General features: G+C 43.5%; 1 protein-coding gene across 7 annotated transcripts in view; it reads left to right on the top strand.

The window, feature by feature from the left end:
* The window catches only part of ELP2 (elongator acetyltransferase complex subunit 2), a 46,968-nt gene extending 33,381 nt beyond the window's left edge, over nt 1–13,587 (top strand). For all 7 annotated transcript variants that reach the window (XM_008055511.1, XM_008055510.1, XM_021711127.1 and 4 more), the window contains 6 exons: nt 527–599; nt 4,395–4,587; nt 7,211–7,332; nt 9,139–9,272; nt 10,512–10,625; nt 13,342–13,587. In XM_008055511.1, coding sequence (XP_008053702.1) covers nt 527–599; nt 4,395–4,587; nt 7,211–7,332; nt 9,139–9,272; nt 10,512–10,625; nt 13,342–13,498 — 793 coding nt within the window. In that variant the 3' untranslated portion in view covers nt 13,499–13,587. The remainder of the gene's footprint in view (nt 1–526; nt 600–4,394; nt 4,588–7,210; nt 7,333–9,138; nt 9,273–10,511; nt 10,626–13,341) is intronic.
* The last annotated feature ends 2,937 nt before the right edge of the window (nt 13,588–16,524 follow it).

Genomic DNA, 16,524 nt, shown 5'->3' with positions numbered 1-16,524 from the left:
ATTGCCTGAACCCACGGGTTCGAGACCCGCCTGGGCAACTTGGAGAGACCTCGTCTCTACAATAAATCAAAACAATTAGCCAGACGTGGTGGCTGAGGATCGCCAGAGCCCAGCAGGTCGAGGCTGCGGTGGCCGGGAGCGTGCCATGGCACTCCAGTCTGGGTGACAGAGTGAGACTCCAACTGAAAAAAAAAAAAAAAAAAAGGAAAGACTTTTAAGTTTTGTTATTCCAACTGGAGTTTTTTGTCTTTAGTGATTACCCTTCAAAACCTTTCTGGTTTATTATTTATTGCACTGGCTGGTTGAGGGTAGGGCATGAACACTCATGTTTTCATCTGATTGTGTGAATGAATTGCATTACTTCTAGGAAACTGGCATTTTTCTCCAGTCTCCCTGCTTTTTATGTTTTGTTATTGTATGTTAACTAGAGAGATTGATGTTATTCTTTTACTTTTTAAGATTTTGCAGGATGAGAATAGGCATATTTACTAATACAGAGGTTGTGCATTTTTTCTTTAAATTCTAGGTATGGACATGGTTATGAAATATTTTGTGTTGCTTGTAACAATTCAAAGACTCTGCTTGCCTCAGCTTGTAAGGTAGGAGATTTTGCTTTTGATTATATGTGGTCATGAGCTGTTTGGGTCATTAGGTTTTTGCAAGTTTGGTTATGATTTAGGCAGAACTCTACCTGAAAAGTGCCTGCTTTTTTAGAATCTTACTTTCTCAGTTTCTCTACCTTTCTTGCAGCTGTATTTTAAATCTATTTTAGCTGTACCTTCTTTTTTTGTTTGTTTTTTTGATTCGAGGTTTCACTCTGTTGCCCAGGCTAGAGTACAGTGGCACAATCACAGTTTACCACAGCCTCAACCACCTGGGCTCAAGCGATCCTCCCATCTCAGCCTTCTGGGTTCAAACAGTCCTCCTACTTTGGCTTCTTAAAGTGCTGGGATTAGCTGGGTGTGGTGGCTCATGCCTGTAATTTCAACACTTTGGAAGGCTGAGGTGAGAGGATTGCCTGAGCCTAGAGGTTTGAGACCAGCCCTGGTGATTTGGCGAGACCTTATCTCTATAATAAATCAAAAAATTATCTGAGCATGGTGGCGTGTGCCTGTAGTTTCAGCTACTTGGGAGGCTGAAGAGGAAGGACTACCTGAGCCCAGCAGGTCGAGGCTGCGGTGGCTGTGAGCGTGCCACTGTACTTTAGCCTGGGTGACAGTGAGACTCCAACTCAAAAAAAAAAAACAAAAAAAGAAAAGTGCTGGGATTACAGGCATGAGCCACCATGCTCAGCCTGTCTGATATTAATATAGACACTCTAGTTTTCTTTTTTTGTGTTGGAGTCTCACTCTGTCACCCAGGCTAAAGTGCAGTGGCACACTCACAGCCACCACAGCCTCGACCTGCTGGACTCAGGTAGTCCTTCCACCTCAACTTTTCAAGTAGCTGGAACTACAGGAATGCGACACCATACCCAACTAATTTTTAAAATTTATTGTAGAAACAAGGTCTTGCCATGTTGCCCCGGCTGGTCTCGAACGCCTGGACTCAGGCAGTCTTCTAGCCTCGACCTCTCAAAGTGCTGGGATTATAGGCTGGGCCACCCTGCCCAGCCTCCAGCTTTCTTTTGAGTTGGTCTTGCTTTTTAAAAATCTATTTTGACAGTCTTTCATTTTAATAAGGGTGTTTGTTAGATCACTTACATTTAATATAGTAATTGATTTGGTTGTATTTAAATCTGTCATCTTGCTATTTGCTTTCTGTTTGATCTATTCTTTGTTCTGTTTGTATTAGTTGATTATTTTTAATTCTACTTTATTCTGTTTAGTTAATACATATAAATCTTTGTTTTATTCTGTTGCTTGTTTTACATTTTATTAGTATACAGCTTTAATTTACCACAGTCTGCCTTCCAGTAATATCATACAGTGGCTCCTTCAACAACATAGGAGTTGGGGCACTGACCCCCTGCACTGTCGAAAATCTGCATGTAACTCTTGATTCCCCTAAAACTTAACTGCTCGGAACCTACTCTTGACTATACCATTATCAATTGATTAACATGTATTTTGTATGTTATATGTATTATATACTACTGTGACCCCTAACCTTTTTGTCCAGGAACTGGTTTCGTGGAAGACAATTTTTTTAGGGATTGTAGGGGAATCATCAGGCATTGGATTCTTTTTTTGAGTTGGAGTCTCACTCTGTCGCCTGGGCTGGAGTGTAGTGGGATGCTTAGTGTTGACCTGTTGAGCTTAGGTGATCCTTCTGCCTCAGCCTTCCAAGTATCCGGAACTGCAGGCACACGCTACTACGCCTGGCTAATTTTTTGATGTATTGTAGTGATGAGGTGTCGCCAAGTTGACCAGGCTGTTCTTGAACCTATGGGCTCAGGCAATCCCCTTACCTCGGCCTCCCAAAGTGCTAGGATTATAGGCTTGAGCCACTGCACCTGCCCTTTTTTTCTTTTTTTTCTTTTTTTTGAGTAGGAGTCTCAGCCTGTCACCCAGGCTGGAGTGCAGTAGCATGTTCACCGACCACTGCAGCCTCAACTTGCTGGGTCTGGTGATCCTTCTGCCTCAGCCTTCCAAGTAGCTGGAACCGTGGGTATGCACTACCACGCCCAGCTAATTTTTTGATTTATTTTAGAGATGAGGTCTCACCATGTTGCTCAGGCTGGTCTTGAACTCCTGAATTTAGACAGTCCTCGTCTCTGTGTCCCAAAGTGTTGGGATTGTAGGCATGAGCCACTGTGCCTGGCTTAATTATCTTTTAAAGAGATTTAAATAGTAACGAAAAATTTTCTATGAAATATCCTATTAATTCTCCCTGAATGACAGTCTTCAACATTTTTTATAATGTAGTTCTGCGAGTCATGCTTTTCTTTTTTTTAGCTATTGTCTAAAAAAGTCTATTTGTTCTTTATTGTTAAATGATATTTACAGTGGGTAAGTCTTGTTTTACAGTTGTTTTCCCTTTTAATACATTGAAGAGTTTGTTCCATTTCTTTTGACTTATATTTTTTCTGATGAAAAGCCTGCTGTAATTTTTCTTGGTTCTTCTGTAATTGGCTTTTTTTCACCTTTAACTTCCCTTATGATTTTATAGTTATTGCTAGTCTTAGAAATTTGATTATTGTTGGTTTAATTATCTTTATGTTTCTTGTTCTTTGGTTTTATTGAACCTCTTGGTTCTGTAGGTTTATAGTATTCATCATATTTGGACATTTTTTAGCCATTATAAATTTTTTTTTTTTTGAGTTGGAGTCTCACTCAGTCGCCTAGACTGGAGTGCAGTGGCCGCTCCCGGCCACCGCAGCCTTGACCTGATGGGCTCCGGCGATCCTTCTGCCTCAGCCTTCCAAGTAGCCGGAATTACAGGCATGCGCTACCACGCCTGGCTGATTTTTTGATTTATTATAGAGATGAGGTCTGTACAAGTTGCCCAGGCGGGTCTCGAACCCGCGGCCTCAGGCAATCCACTCACCTCAGCCTCCCAAAGGCGCGGGATTACAGGCTGAGCCACCGAGCGCGGCTAGCCATTATAATTTTTATGAAATTTTTAGTCTTTGATGATTTATTTTTTTCTAATCTTAGTCTTCTCTGATTCTTCCTAGATTAGACCTGGCTACAGTATGGTATCTCCAAGAATTTGTGTGGGGTTTTTTTGCATTTTTTTCTTTGGACTCGGAGTCTCTCTCTATCACCCAGGCTGGAGTGTATTGGCTTGCTCACAGCTACCATAACCTCATCCTGCTGGGCTCAGGCAATCCTGCTTCAGCTTTCCAAGTAGCTGGAACAACAGACTTGTGCCACCATGTCCAGCTAATTTTTTGATTTATTATAGAGACGAGGTGTTGCCATGTTCCCCTGGCTGATCTCGAACCTGTGGGCTCAGGTAATCCTCTCGCCTCAGCCTCCTAAAGTGCTGGGATTACAGGCATGAGCCACCATACTCAGTTTTTTTTTGCATTTAAACTGACATTTTAGGCCAGCCATGGTGGCTCATGCCCATAATCCCAGCACTTTGAGAGGCCGAGGTGAGAGGATTGCCTGAGCCCACTGGTTCAAGACCAGCCTGGGTAACTACAATAGATAAAAAAGTTAGCCAGGCGTGATGGTGCTTGCCTGTAGTTTCAGCTACTTGGAAGGCTGAGGTGGAAGGATCACCTGAGCCCAACAGGTCAAGGCTGCGGGAGCTGTGAGTGTGCCACTACACTCCAGCCTGGGTGACAGAGTGAGACTCTAACTCAGAGAAAAACAAAAAAAACAAAAAAACTGACATCTTTATCATAAACAGACATACCCATAGAGACAATATATTATTTTTAAAAAATGTTTTCCTTTCAGTTTGTTTTTACTTAAATACACTGTTTCATCCTTGTCGTATAGGCAGCAAAGAAAGAGCATGCGGCTATCATTCTTTGGAACACTGCATCTTGGAAACAGGTCCAGAACTTAGTTTTCCACAGTTTGACTGTCACACAGATGGCCTTCTCACCTAATGACAAGTTCTTACTAGCTGTTTCCAGAGATCGAACCTGGTCATTGTGGAAAAGACAGGATACGATCTCACCTGAGTTCGGTAAGACAACTTCTGATTGAGAAGGTTATTAGTGAAACAGTTATGTCTATTTTATCCACAATAAGCAGTTGTTGAATCATGAGAAAGACAACATGGTGAAGGGAAGAATCTCATGATTCTGAAGTCTTTTTTTTTTTCTTTTGAATCAAAGTCTCACTCTGTTACCCAGGCTGGAAGGCAGTGGCATGCTCATGGCCACCGCAGCCTCAACCTGCTGGGCTCAGGAGATCCTTCTGGCTCAGCCTTCTAAGTAGCTGGAATCACAGGCGTGTACCACCATGCCCAGCTAATTTTTTGATTTATTGTAGAGACAAGGTGTCACCAAGTTACCCAGGCTATTCTCGAACTCCTGGGCTCACAGAAGTCCTCTCACCTCCGCCGTCCAAAGTGCTAGGATTACAGGCGTGATCTGCCGCACCTAGCCTGTGAAGTCTTTCAAAGTTCCTAGCTCACTGACCTTATAAGATTTAAATGGAGGCGATCTTTGGGTTAACCTCTTTGTGATTATGTAGTTAGGATGGCATGTGTTCAGAAACAAAAGTCTGACTGTGCATGATGGCTCACACCTATAATCTCAGCACTTTGGGAGACCAAGGTGGGAGCATTACTTGTGCCCAGAAACTCAAGACCAGCCTGGGCAACATAGGGAGACCTTTTCTCTACAAAAAAAAATTTTTTTAATTAGCCAGGCATGGTGGTGTGTGCCTGTAATCACAGCTGCTCAGGAGACTGAGGTGGAAGGATTATCTGAGCCCAGGAGGCCAAGGCTTTGGTGAGTCATGATCATGCCACTGCATTCCAGCCTGGGTGACAGAGCAAGACCTCCAACTCAGAAAAAGAAAAAGAAACATAAAAATCTGTACTCAGAAAGTTAAGTTTTATAAAAGATTTCAGGTTGGCAAATAAAACAAAATGGATGGCATATTCTGAGCTGAGATTTTGTGGGACAGGAATAATGAAGACACAACTAAGAAGACTTGTGGTTAAGTTGTTTTTCTTTGTCTCTGAACTATTTTATAAATATAGTAATATTTTAAATTTTGAAGTGTAGCCAGGCCATTATCTTAACCTTCTCCTCTTTTCCCTGTCACTTTGATCATTGGGAATCACCTATTGGGCATTCCTTTGTGGACACATGTTGCCTGCTCTAAGTCTGGCATAAGTTGAACATAAGAAAGGAGTAAAAGCTTTGCAGGTGGCAGCAGTCGTGTGGTTCCTCTTTCCCCAATTTATGTTGGTGGGTAATTCTAGAGAGTATGTTTGTTTTGCTTAATCCTGATTTTTATTTTTCCACTGGTATGACTTGCATGCAGTTTGATTTTGTGATATTTCTAGCCTTTAGTTTTTTGTGTTTTAGAGAATACACAGGAACTATAAAACATCCTCTGTGTTAGGACAGACTGTTTTCTATTGCATCACTAGTGACTTCTAACATGCAATGTTTATTGTTTAAAATGTTAAAGTGATATGAATAAAATATCAATTCATTTGTTAAATCTTTATAGATTATGGAGTAATAGATGCACTCCTCTTCCTCCTCATCAGCAGTTAGGTGTTTTAGGTTTAGTCCAAATAAGGACTAAAAGTTACTTTACATCTTAATCTCATAAGGAAAATGGGGTTTTTTTTGTTTGTTTGTTTGTTTTTTTTGAGTTGGAGTCTCACTCTGTCGCCCAGACTGGAGTGCAGTGGCTGCTCCCGGCCACCGCAGCCTCGACCTGCTGGGCTCCGGCGATCTTTCCACCTCAGCCTTCCGAGTAGCCGGAATTACAGGCGTGTGCTACCACACCCGGCTGATTTTTTGATTTATTGTAGAGATGAGGTCTCGCTGCCCAGGTGGGTCTCGAACCTGTGGGCTCAGGCAATCCACTCACCTCAGCCTCCCAAAGGCGCGGGATTACAGGTTGAGCCACCGAACCCAGCGGAAAATGGGTTTTTAAGAGTTTTTTTTTAACCGTATTTAAGTGCTACGTTAATCTCTTTTCTGTGGCCTAATGTGTATATCTTGCTACATCCTGAGTAAGGTTCAATTGCTTCAGGGTTCAGCTGGGTGCTGTGGCTCACACCAGTATTTTCAGCACTTTGTAAAGCAAGATGGGAGATTGCTTGAGGTCAGAAGTTTGAGACCAGCCTGGACAACAAAGTGAGACCCCCATCTCTATAGAAAAATTGGCTGGATGTGGTGGTGCATGCCTACAGTCTCAGCTACTGGGGCGACTGAGGCAGGAGAATCATTTGAACCCAGGAGTTCAAGGCTGCAGTGAGATGTGATCGTGCCACTGCACTCCAGCCTGGACGACAGAGTGAAACCTGTCTCAAAAAAATTGTTTCAGGCTTCTTTGATAGGTATACATTGAATTTCAGGTGAGTGTCTGGCAGATGTTGGTCATTAGTCACTAGAAAGTATGACTAGTCAATCTAAAAGCTTCTTCTGCTAGAAATTAACTGCATGCCCATAGCCTTCTGGTGAGGGGTCAGTTACCTGGCCTCAGTCTGTTGCAAAAGTCAGTGCATATCAGCTGATTACTAAGTCACATGTTTATATGACACTTAAACATAGCTTCCTAGCAGGTAAAACACTAGCATTCTCTGCTTTGTGAGTGGTATATATGATTTCTTTCAGACCCAGTTTTCAGTCTCTTTGCCTTCACCAACAAAATTACTTCTGTGCACAGTAGAATTATTTGGTCTTGCGATTGGAGTCCTGACAGCAAATATTTCTTCACTGGGAGTCGGGACAAAAAGGTAATTTTTGGAAAATCTCAATCATTTTCAATGTAACATAATATTTCCATAGATGTGTTTGAATAAAAAACATAATCCTGCCTTTCTGATATCACTTTTAAAAATCACTTTATGTATCCGGCTTCTGTGGATTAAAAACTTCAGTTTGCATATTCTCTTCTGTTTTTCATATACGTACATAGAAAAGACTTTTCTTACCTGTACTCTATAGGTACACTTCACTGAAATATCAAAAATATGAAGAGAAGCTCCTTCAGACATGTGACCTTCATCAAGTGGTCCCAGTGGAGGAAAAGCAGCAAATAAAATGGATCAAGACTGAGAGATTAGGAGGGCAGAGGGGGAGATGAGGCATTATAGGGAAGCAGTTTCTAGTTTTCTGATTCCTACTTTTATGAATTGGACATTTTTTCTATAATGAGTGATTATTACCTTTTTATTCAGTAGTAGAAGGGGGCCAGAATGTGACCCAAGATTTAAAAAAAGCAGAACAAGTTAGCTGGTAACATGTTCTCAAACATGATCTTCACCCTTGTTCTCTGGGAACTGTCTGCCTAGCCGTGGGTCTTTACTCTTTAAAGTGTCCTCTTCCCCTGCAGTTCCTGCAGAGCAGAGATGGTGGGCATTTAGCGGTGCCTTTCTTCTCCCTGCCCTCTCTGTAGACACAGCATGGATGGCGGAAGGTGGGCTAGCATGGGCTAAACACCTGTCAGCCTCTAGCATCTCTCAGATCCTTCTTCCTGTTCATTTGCCTACTTATTTATTTTTATTTTTATTTTTTTTTTGAGTTGGAGTCTCACTCTGTCACCCAGACTGGAGTGCAGTGGCCGCTCCCGGCCACCACAGCCTCGACCTGCTGGGCGCCGGCGATCCCTCCGCTTCAGCCTTCCAAGTAGCTGGAACTACAGGCGCGCGCTACCACGCCCAGCTAATTTTTTATTTTATTGTAGAGAAGAGGTCTCACCAAGTTGCCCAGGCGGGTCTTGAACCCGCGGGCTCAGGCAATCCACTCGCTGAGCCACCGAACCCGGCTGCCTACTTATTTTTTTCCTGACGTTTGTGCCTGCACTGTGTTTGGTGCTGAAGAAACAGGACCTCTTCTGTTCTCCACAGTCAAGGCCATAGAAGGTGGCCCGGAGCCACTCTCTGGGGTAGGTCAGGGGCACAGTGGACAAAGCAACCTTTGTTGCACATTCTCCAAAATGCTCAGACAAAGGCCTCTGCTCAGAATCTTGCATTGGGCCTGTGTTTTTGCCTGTGTTGTCCACTTCACTTTCCTTTCCATTTCTTTGTGACCAGTCATACACTTGAGGCATGATCTTCCAGAGAAGCCTCATTTCCTGTGAAGTGTGTCTTCAAGGTCAGGAGCTCTTGAGAGCTGAGAGGATTCCCGAGCAGTGGATGGTGTGGATGGTTTGGAGGGTTGATTAGTCCCCATTCGTTTTTATGGTAACTTCTGGGAGGTGTTTAAGCCCATCAGTGAGGGCACGACTGGAATCCACTAGTTGAGAACGAATTGTGAGCATAGATGACATGCTGGACACCCCTCTGGTCTCTGAGCAGGGACAGTTGTCTTTGGACCAACATACATATTTAGTTGAGGTCTCAGAGATGTGTGTCTGCTACACTGGGGCTTCTCTGTGATGCTTGAAATGCGCTGAAGCCCTGGAACATCATACATGAATGTAAGTGCAGCATTCAAAAAAATACAGTGCAAACATTTTCTTGTTTGCCAACAAAACTCTCTAATGCATTACTGGAAGCTGTGCAAAGAGAAAGCTTTACACATGTGATCTGTCTGTGTAGGTGGTTGTCTGGGGGGAGTGCGACTCCAGTGACGACTGCATCGAGCACAGCATCGGCCCCTGCTCCTCTGTCCTGGACGTGGGGGGCTCTGTGACGGCCGTCAGCATCTGTCCAGTGCTCAGCCCTTCTCAACGGTCAGTCTTAGTTTTATGTTTGCTTTAAGAGAACTGCTTGGTTTCTCTGTATGCGGGCCTCCTGTCATTTCAACTGTGCTTCTCTTAGTTTCTGAGATACTGGTTTTTTTCAAAAGGCTTACTTTGTTTTTGTTATTTGTTTTTGAGTCAGGGTCTCACTCTGTCACCTAGGCTGGAGTGCAGTGGCATGATCCTGGTTACTACAGCCTCAACTTGCTGGTCTCCGGTGATCCTTCTGCCTCAGCCTTCCAAGTAGCTGGAACCACAGATTCGTACCACTATGATTGTCTAATTTTTTGATTATTGTAGAGATGAGGTCTCGCCAAGTTTCCCAGGCTGGTCTCAAATCCCTGAACTCAGTCAATCCTCTTGCCTCTGTCACCCAAAGTGCTGGGATTACAGGCGTGAGCCATCATGCCTGGCTTTTTAAAAAAAATTTATTGTAGAGACAAGGTCTCATTATGTTACCCAGACTGGTCTCAAACTTCTGGGCTCAGGCCGTCCTCTCACCTCGACCTCCCTAAATGCTGAGATTACAGTCATGAGCTATAATGTTTGGCCTAACATATATATATATATTTTTTTTTAAGTTGGCGTCTCACTCTGTTGCCCAAGTTGGAGTGTAGTGGCATGTTCACAGCCACCTCAGCATCAACCTGCTGGGCTCTGGCGATCCTTCCACCTCAGCCTTCCAAGTAACCAGAACTATTGGTGTGCACTACCATGCCCTGCTAATTTTTTGATTTATGGTAGAAATGAGGGCTCACCAAGCTGCCCAGGCTGGTTTTGAACCTGTGGGCTCAGTCTTCTCACCTCGGCCTTCCAAATTGCTGGAATTGCAGACTTGAGCCACCGTGTCCAGCCAGCATGTTTTTCATAAGATTTTTAAATTGATAGAACTCAATAATTTAGACTGTAAAATAGAGATTGGAGTGTGATGCAAAGGTTTTTATTTCACCAAATACATATGTAATGGGAATCTGTCCCCTGCAGGCAGCCAGTGAAACACCGGCCTGTGGGCTTTACCAGCAGAGGGCAGAGGCAAACCTGCTGCTGCCTCTGTAGAGTGGAGACTCCTGGTGGATGCCGCAGTACAGGACAGTGTCCTGGGCTGGTGCCTTGAACCAGAGTCTCATGTAAACCAGGGCCAGGTGGGACACTGAAGAACTACTTTAGAGCGATGATGGAGATAGAAATTTGTGCTAAATGAATCACTATTGTTCTCTCCTTTCAAAACAGCTACGTGGTTGCAGTAGGCTTGGAGTGTGGAAAGATTTGCTTGTACACCTGGAAAAAGACTGATCAAGTTCCAGAAATAAATGACTGGACCCACTGTGTAGAAACAAATGAAAGGTATTTCCTTCCTATTTTCCTTCCATCAGGTTAGAGATAGAAACTGTGGAATCTTTAGTAGCAAATTTTTTTTTTGTTGGAGTCTTACTCTATTGCCCAGGCTGGAGTGCAGTGACATGCTCATGGCTACCACAGCCTCAACCTGCTGGGCTCAGGCAATCCTTCCACTTCAGCCTTCCAAGTAGCTGGAATTATAAACATGTACCACCAAGCCCAGCTATCTTTTTTTTTTTTATTTATTGTAGAGATGAGGTCTCACCAGGTTGCCCAGGCTGGTCTCAAACCCCTGAACTCAGATAATCCTCTCACCTCAGCCTCCCAAAGTGCTGGGATTACAGGCTTGAGCCACTGCATCTGACATGTGGCAAATTTTTGCCTCACTTTCACTGAGAGGGATAAATATCTTTATTTGTGGTGCCTATTATCAGGTAGTAAGTATCCTTTGTTCTGTGATAATCTCCTGAAATTGATGTTTGTTATAATATTGCACTTGATTTTTATTTATTTATCTATTTATTTTTATTTTTTTGAGTTGGAGTCTCACTCGGTCGCCCAGACTGGAGTGCAGTCACCGCTCCCAGCCACCGCAGCCTCGACCTGCTGGGCTCCGGCGATCCTTCTGCCTCAGCCTTCCAAGTAGCTGGAACTACAGGCGCACGCTACCATGCCCACCTAGTTTTTTGATTTATTTTGGAGATGAGGTCTCGCCAAGTTGCCCAGGCGGGTCTCGAACCCGCAGGCTCAGGCAATCCACTCACCTCAGCCTCCCAAAGGCGCGGGATTACAGGCTGAGCCACCGAGCCCGGCGCACTTGATTTTTAAAAATATCCTTGAACAAACTGCTTGTTCGTACAATATTGTTTAACAAACAAGCATTTGATTCAGAAGTGATTTTCTTAATGTGTGTTTTAGCATTTGGCTATAGTAGACTCTTAATAAAATGTGATTCAGAGTGTCTGTGATTGTCTGCCATGCTGGGGTGCTTTGGTAGCCATGTCCTTGTGATTGAGCACCTCATCTCAGGTCCTCAAGGGAGCAGGTGGAGGCTCTGAGTCCCAGGACTGGCTTTCAGGCCCAGTGAGCACTCCCTGCACCTCATGCCTGGGGCACAGCCTTTGCCACCTGAGTTGCCATAGAGCACATGCTGCTTACAGCCTCCTCCTACCCCTACCTCCTAGGCAGCAGGGATTAGTCTTAACTACCTTTTTATACATTTTACTCTTTAAAAATATCTAAACTTTCAAAAAGTTATTAATTCTATTCTGTGTTATATTTTCTTGTGCTTCTTCAGTCTTCATATATTCATGCTGTTGAAAACAAAGCTTTTTTGGGAGGAGGGGTTGGATCTCACTCTGTTGCCCAGGCTGGAGTGCAGTGGCACACTTATGGCCACCTCAGTGTCAATCTGCTGGACTCCAGCAATCCTTCTGCCTCAGTGTTCCAAGTAGCCGGAACTACAGGCACGCGCTACTATGCACAGCTAATTTTTTTATTTATTGTATAGACGAGGTCTCCTGGGCTGGTCTCGAACCTGCAGGCTCAGGCAATCGCCTCAGTCTCCCAAAGTGCTAGGGTTACAGGCTGAGCCACCAAACCCAACCAAAAATAAAGTTTCAAATATAATTTCACGTGACAACAGTATCATGACAGTGAATGCTTAATGGAGAGAGATTTGTAAGCACTTTCTTGTGTAAGATGTCTCATCCCGCGGAGCTTATTTCCATGTTGGCCAAGCATCCCAGTGCTCATGATCACTGTATTTGTTATAATGAGGTTCTGCATGTATCACTGTGCCCCATAACTTCTCTCTACCTCTCTGATGCTGGCTTGGCAGTTGGACTAGTTGGAGCCTGGTGGCTTGCTGAGGAGGGGAGGACTCTGGCGACTTTCATACTCTAAGCTCTTGGGATTCTCTCTTCCTGGTGCCCCTCCCTTTTCCTTCTTGCATTTCTCCTGCCTGCCCATGGGGCGCGCTCTGTTACTGTCCTGGTGTGCCCAGTGTGGAATCCTGACAAGTAGCCCCTTAGAAGGGGACAAGTACAAAATCTGGGTTTTTCATTTTAAAGTTTTTTTTTTTGTAATCATGATAACTAGGATTTGCAAGATGGAACTAATTCCTGATTTAATACATTACTTGAATTGTTAATGTTTCTGTTACCAAATTTCAAGTATCTTTCAAATTTAAATTTTTGCTATTAATCAATAAGATACAAAGGTAATATAAGCAAACACTGCCTTTTAGGTTGTTTCTCCAAACTCCACATCTTCTAATGTGATGTGTTAGCATACTGGACTTAAGGGACTTTAACAACAACAAAAAAAAGAAACTCACCATCTCAAAGCTTATATCCAAACAGGTACTTTCCTTCAAAGTAACCCCTTGGGGAGGAAATACACTATATATGTTTATTGCAGTGATGTCACTGCTTCAAATCATTCCTTTAATGAAATGAGAAAACTTTAATGTTAATCAATAATAAATGAGATTCCAGTGATGTTGCTGTCACTTAGAATGTTTTTGGAAATTCTGTTGCTAAAATATTAGTGATTATATTTAAAACCTGAACATTTTAGTTTCCAGGTTTTGACCTTCGTCATGTTTACATCATTGATAGTAAGAACATACTAATTAAATTAATTCATAGGTGAGCATCCAGTAAAATATTTTATAGTCATAGCATACATTAATTTCACAATTTCTCTTTCTTTGTTTTAGCCAAAGTCATACACTTGCTATCAAAAAGCTATGCTGGAAGAATTGCAGTGGGAAAACTGAACAGACTGAAGCAGAAGATGCAGAGTGGTTACACTTGGCAAGTTGTGGTGAGGATCACACTGTGAAGATACACAGAGTCAACAGGTGTGCACTGTAATGGACTTAAGTGCTACATGCTTGCAATAGTTGGTGTCTTAACATATTTATCATGTAAATAGATCACCTTTCTTGACTTTTATAATTGAATTGAGTTTCATTTTTAAATCAGATAGTGGTCGTCCTTATTTGGGTCCTAGACCCTTTTAAACTGATGAAACCCACAGACCCTCTGCCTTGTTATAAGATGTACACACACCTCCAGAACGTGGCATGTGCTTTCAGTGATTCTTGGACCTGCAGACCTGCCTCTATGTGTGTCCCAGGTTAGGAGTCTCTGTTCTTCATGAATTTACCTGACTGTGTGTTATTTTGGAATTTTTCATTTGCTTCTTGTTAGGACATTTCATTATTTATGCCCTCTTCAAAGGGTAGACATAGAAAATAAAAAATAAAAAAAGAGGAAACCCGGCAACCCCTTTTGGTCCCCTCCCACTGTGGGAACTTTTTTGTTCTCTCAATAAATCCTGCTTTCAAAAAAAAAAGAGGAAACCTAGGTTACTCCATTTTTATTTTAACAACCTTTGCAAATAAACATACCACACAAAGTGTACTAACTCTGTCTTGACCACCTTCTTCCTGGTATATGCCAGTCATTCTGAGATTTGCCAGGTGATTGTAGACTTGAACTGTAGCCGGTACTTTCCTTTATTCCTTAAAGGTTCAGAGATTCTTCTTTTAGGACTTAAAGTAGAATATCCTGACATTTAAACTGACAGATACAGGCACTGAAAAGCAGAATTCTGAGTCCTCGGAATGTATGTGACATCTGAAGTCATGAGTGTGAGGTGGGTGTCCTTCAGGGAGGATGCAGAGGAGGGAGGAAGAGGGTGCTGGAAACAGAGCTGGGTGCTAGCTGGGGCGAGAGGCGGGTCAGGGGTGTTGGCAGCTTGGGCACTGGGTGGAGAGGGTGTAAGGGAGAATGTGGGAGGTACTGGGAAGACTGGTGTGAGCGGAGGCTTGCTAGGACCCTGTTGGAATGTGGAACCATTCAGCATTTTAGCAATTAAATGACTACTGTATGTAATAGATATGTTGAAAGAAGGAAGATGAGAACTTCCTTAGAGGGGTTTATGGATATTTTACTTCTAAAGAAGTTAAGATGTGTTGCTTAAATGGAGGCTGTGAGCTACATAATGAAATTTTAAATTTTCTAGTTACCAACAATAAAAGTAAAAGGAAACAGGCAAAAAGTTATTTTCATGATATATTTCCTTTAATACAATGTATCCAAAATTTTATGTCCACTTATAATCAATATAAAAAACTTTTAATGAAATACTTGATACTTAGAGCCTGTCTCAATTCTGACCAGCCACATTTAAGTGCTCCATACCACATGTAGTAGCGGCTGCTCATATTTGGACAGTACTTCCAGACTGTTGCCTCTGTGCATACTTGTCTTGTGCCCTCAGCTGGGTGTGTATGGGTGAGAGAGTGTGTGCACCAAGACAGTGAGCACCTGAGCTTCCCAGCCTTCAGGACCAGGAGGCCCTGCCCTAAGCACTGCTTATCAGCTGAAGAACCTCTACCCACATTGGCACAGGGGGTTTGTTCTGCGCCCAGTGCATGCAGGATTCCAGAGCAGAATCAGTGGCCTTAGTCTTTTAGCACCCATCCCAGCAACTCAGCACCTAAGGCTGCTGGGAAGCAGGCCTCTCTCTGGAGAGACAGAGTTCCCGAGTTGACAGTTTGCTGGGCTATCCTGAAGCATCTTCCTGGTTGTAATCACCTTGTGATTCAGTAACACCAGAGGACTTGCTGTGCACTTGGGTGGTCTGCATTGTGGCTCACCTACATTTATACCCTTTGAACCATGTTGTAGTGATTTGCAGGATCTGAAGCAAAAGGACGGCTTTGGAACCTCAGAGAGCTGAGGAGTATTTCAGAATCCCCAGCCTGCTCCATTACCACATCTCATCTCTCTGCTCAGTTGACAGCATCAGATTTCAGATGGATGCCAGGCACCAGCCTAAACAGGAGCTGCTTTCTGACCTACAGTACAGCTTTCCTAGGTGGAAGAGAGGTGACTGGGTGGTTCCAACTACATGTTTGCCTTGGACAATAGGAGCAAATCCAGTGTCTTCCCATTAACCTCCGGGAAGCAGAATTGATGATGGATTCCAAAGGGAGAATGTGGGATAAGAGAGACTGCAAATTAAGAAATAAAAACAAAGTCATTCCCTCCTTCCCTCCCTCCCTCCCTCCCTCTCTCTCTCTCTCTCTCTCTCTCTCTCTCTCTCTCTCTACCCCCCCCCCCTTTTTTTTGAGTCTGAGTTTCACTCTGTCACCCAGGCTGGAGTGCAGTGGCACACTCATGACCACCACAGCCTCAACCTGCTAGACTCAGGCAATCCTTCTACCTTAACCTTTCAAGTAGTTGGAACCACGGGTATGTGCCACCATGCCTGGCTTTTTTTTTTTCTTTCTATTGTAGAAACAAGGTCTCACTGAGTTGCTCAGGCTGGTCTCAAACCTCTACCTCCCAAAGTGCTAGGATTACAGGTGTGAGCCACCACACATGGCCATTCTCTCTTTTAAATTTAAATTAGAAATTCTGGGCCAAGTATAGTGGCTCACACCTGTAATCCTAGCACTTTGGGAGGCTGAGGCAGGAAGATTACTCGAGCCCAACCTGGACAACATAGTGAGATATGTCCCTACAAAATGTTTTATTTATTTATTTATTTTTTTTTTATTTATTTTGAGTTGAAGTCTTACTCTGTAGCCCAAACTGAAGTGCAGTGGCCACTCCCGGCCACTGTAGCCTCGACCTGCTGGGCTCCAGCGATCCTTCCGCCTCAGCTTCCAAGTAGCTGGAACTACAGGCACGCGCTACTGTGCCCGGCTAATTTTTGATTTATTGTAGAGATGAGGTCTCGCCAAATTGGCCAGGTGGGTCTCGAACCCGCGGGCTCAGGCAGTCCACTCACTTTAGCCTCCCAAAGCGCAGGATTACAGGCTGAGCCACCGAGCCCAGCCTATGTAATTATTTTTTAAACTTTTTTGAGTCACAGTCTCACTTTG

This window comes from Carlito syrichta, unplaced genomic scaffold (genome assembly GCF_000164805.1).
Source record: "Carlito syrichta isolate Samal-C Ts95f unplaced genomic scaffold, Tarsius_syrichta-2.0.1 Scaffold301868, whole genome shotgun sequence".
Taxonomy (NCBI): domain Eukaryota; kingdom Metazoa; phylum Chordata; class Mammalia; order Primates; family Tarsiidae; genus Carlito; species Carlito syrichta.
Note: the sequence above shows the minus strand (reverse complement) of the source record. Positions and strands in the feature narration are given on the sequence as shown.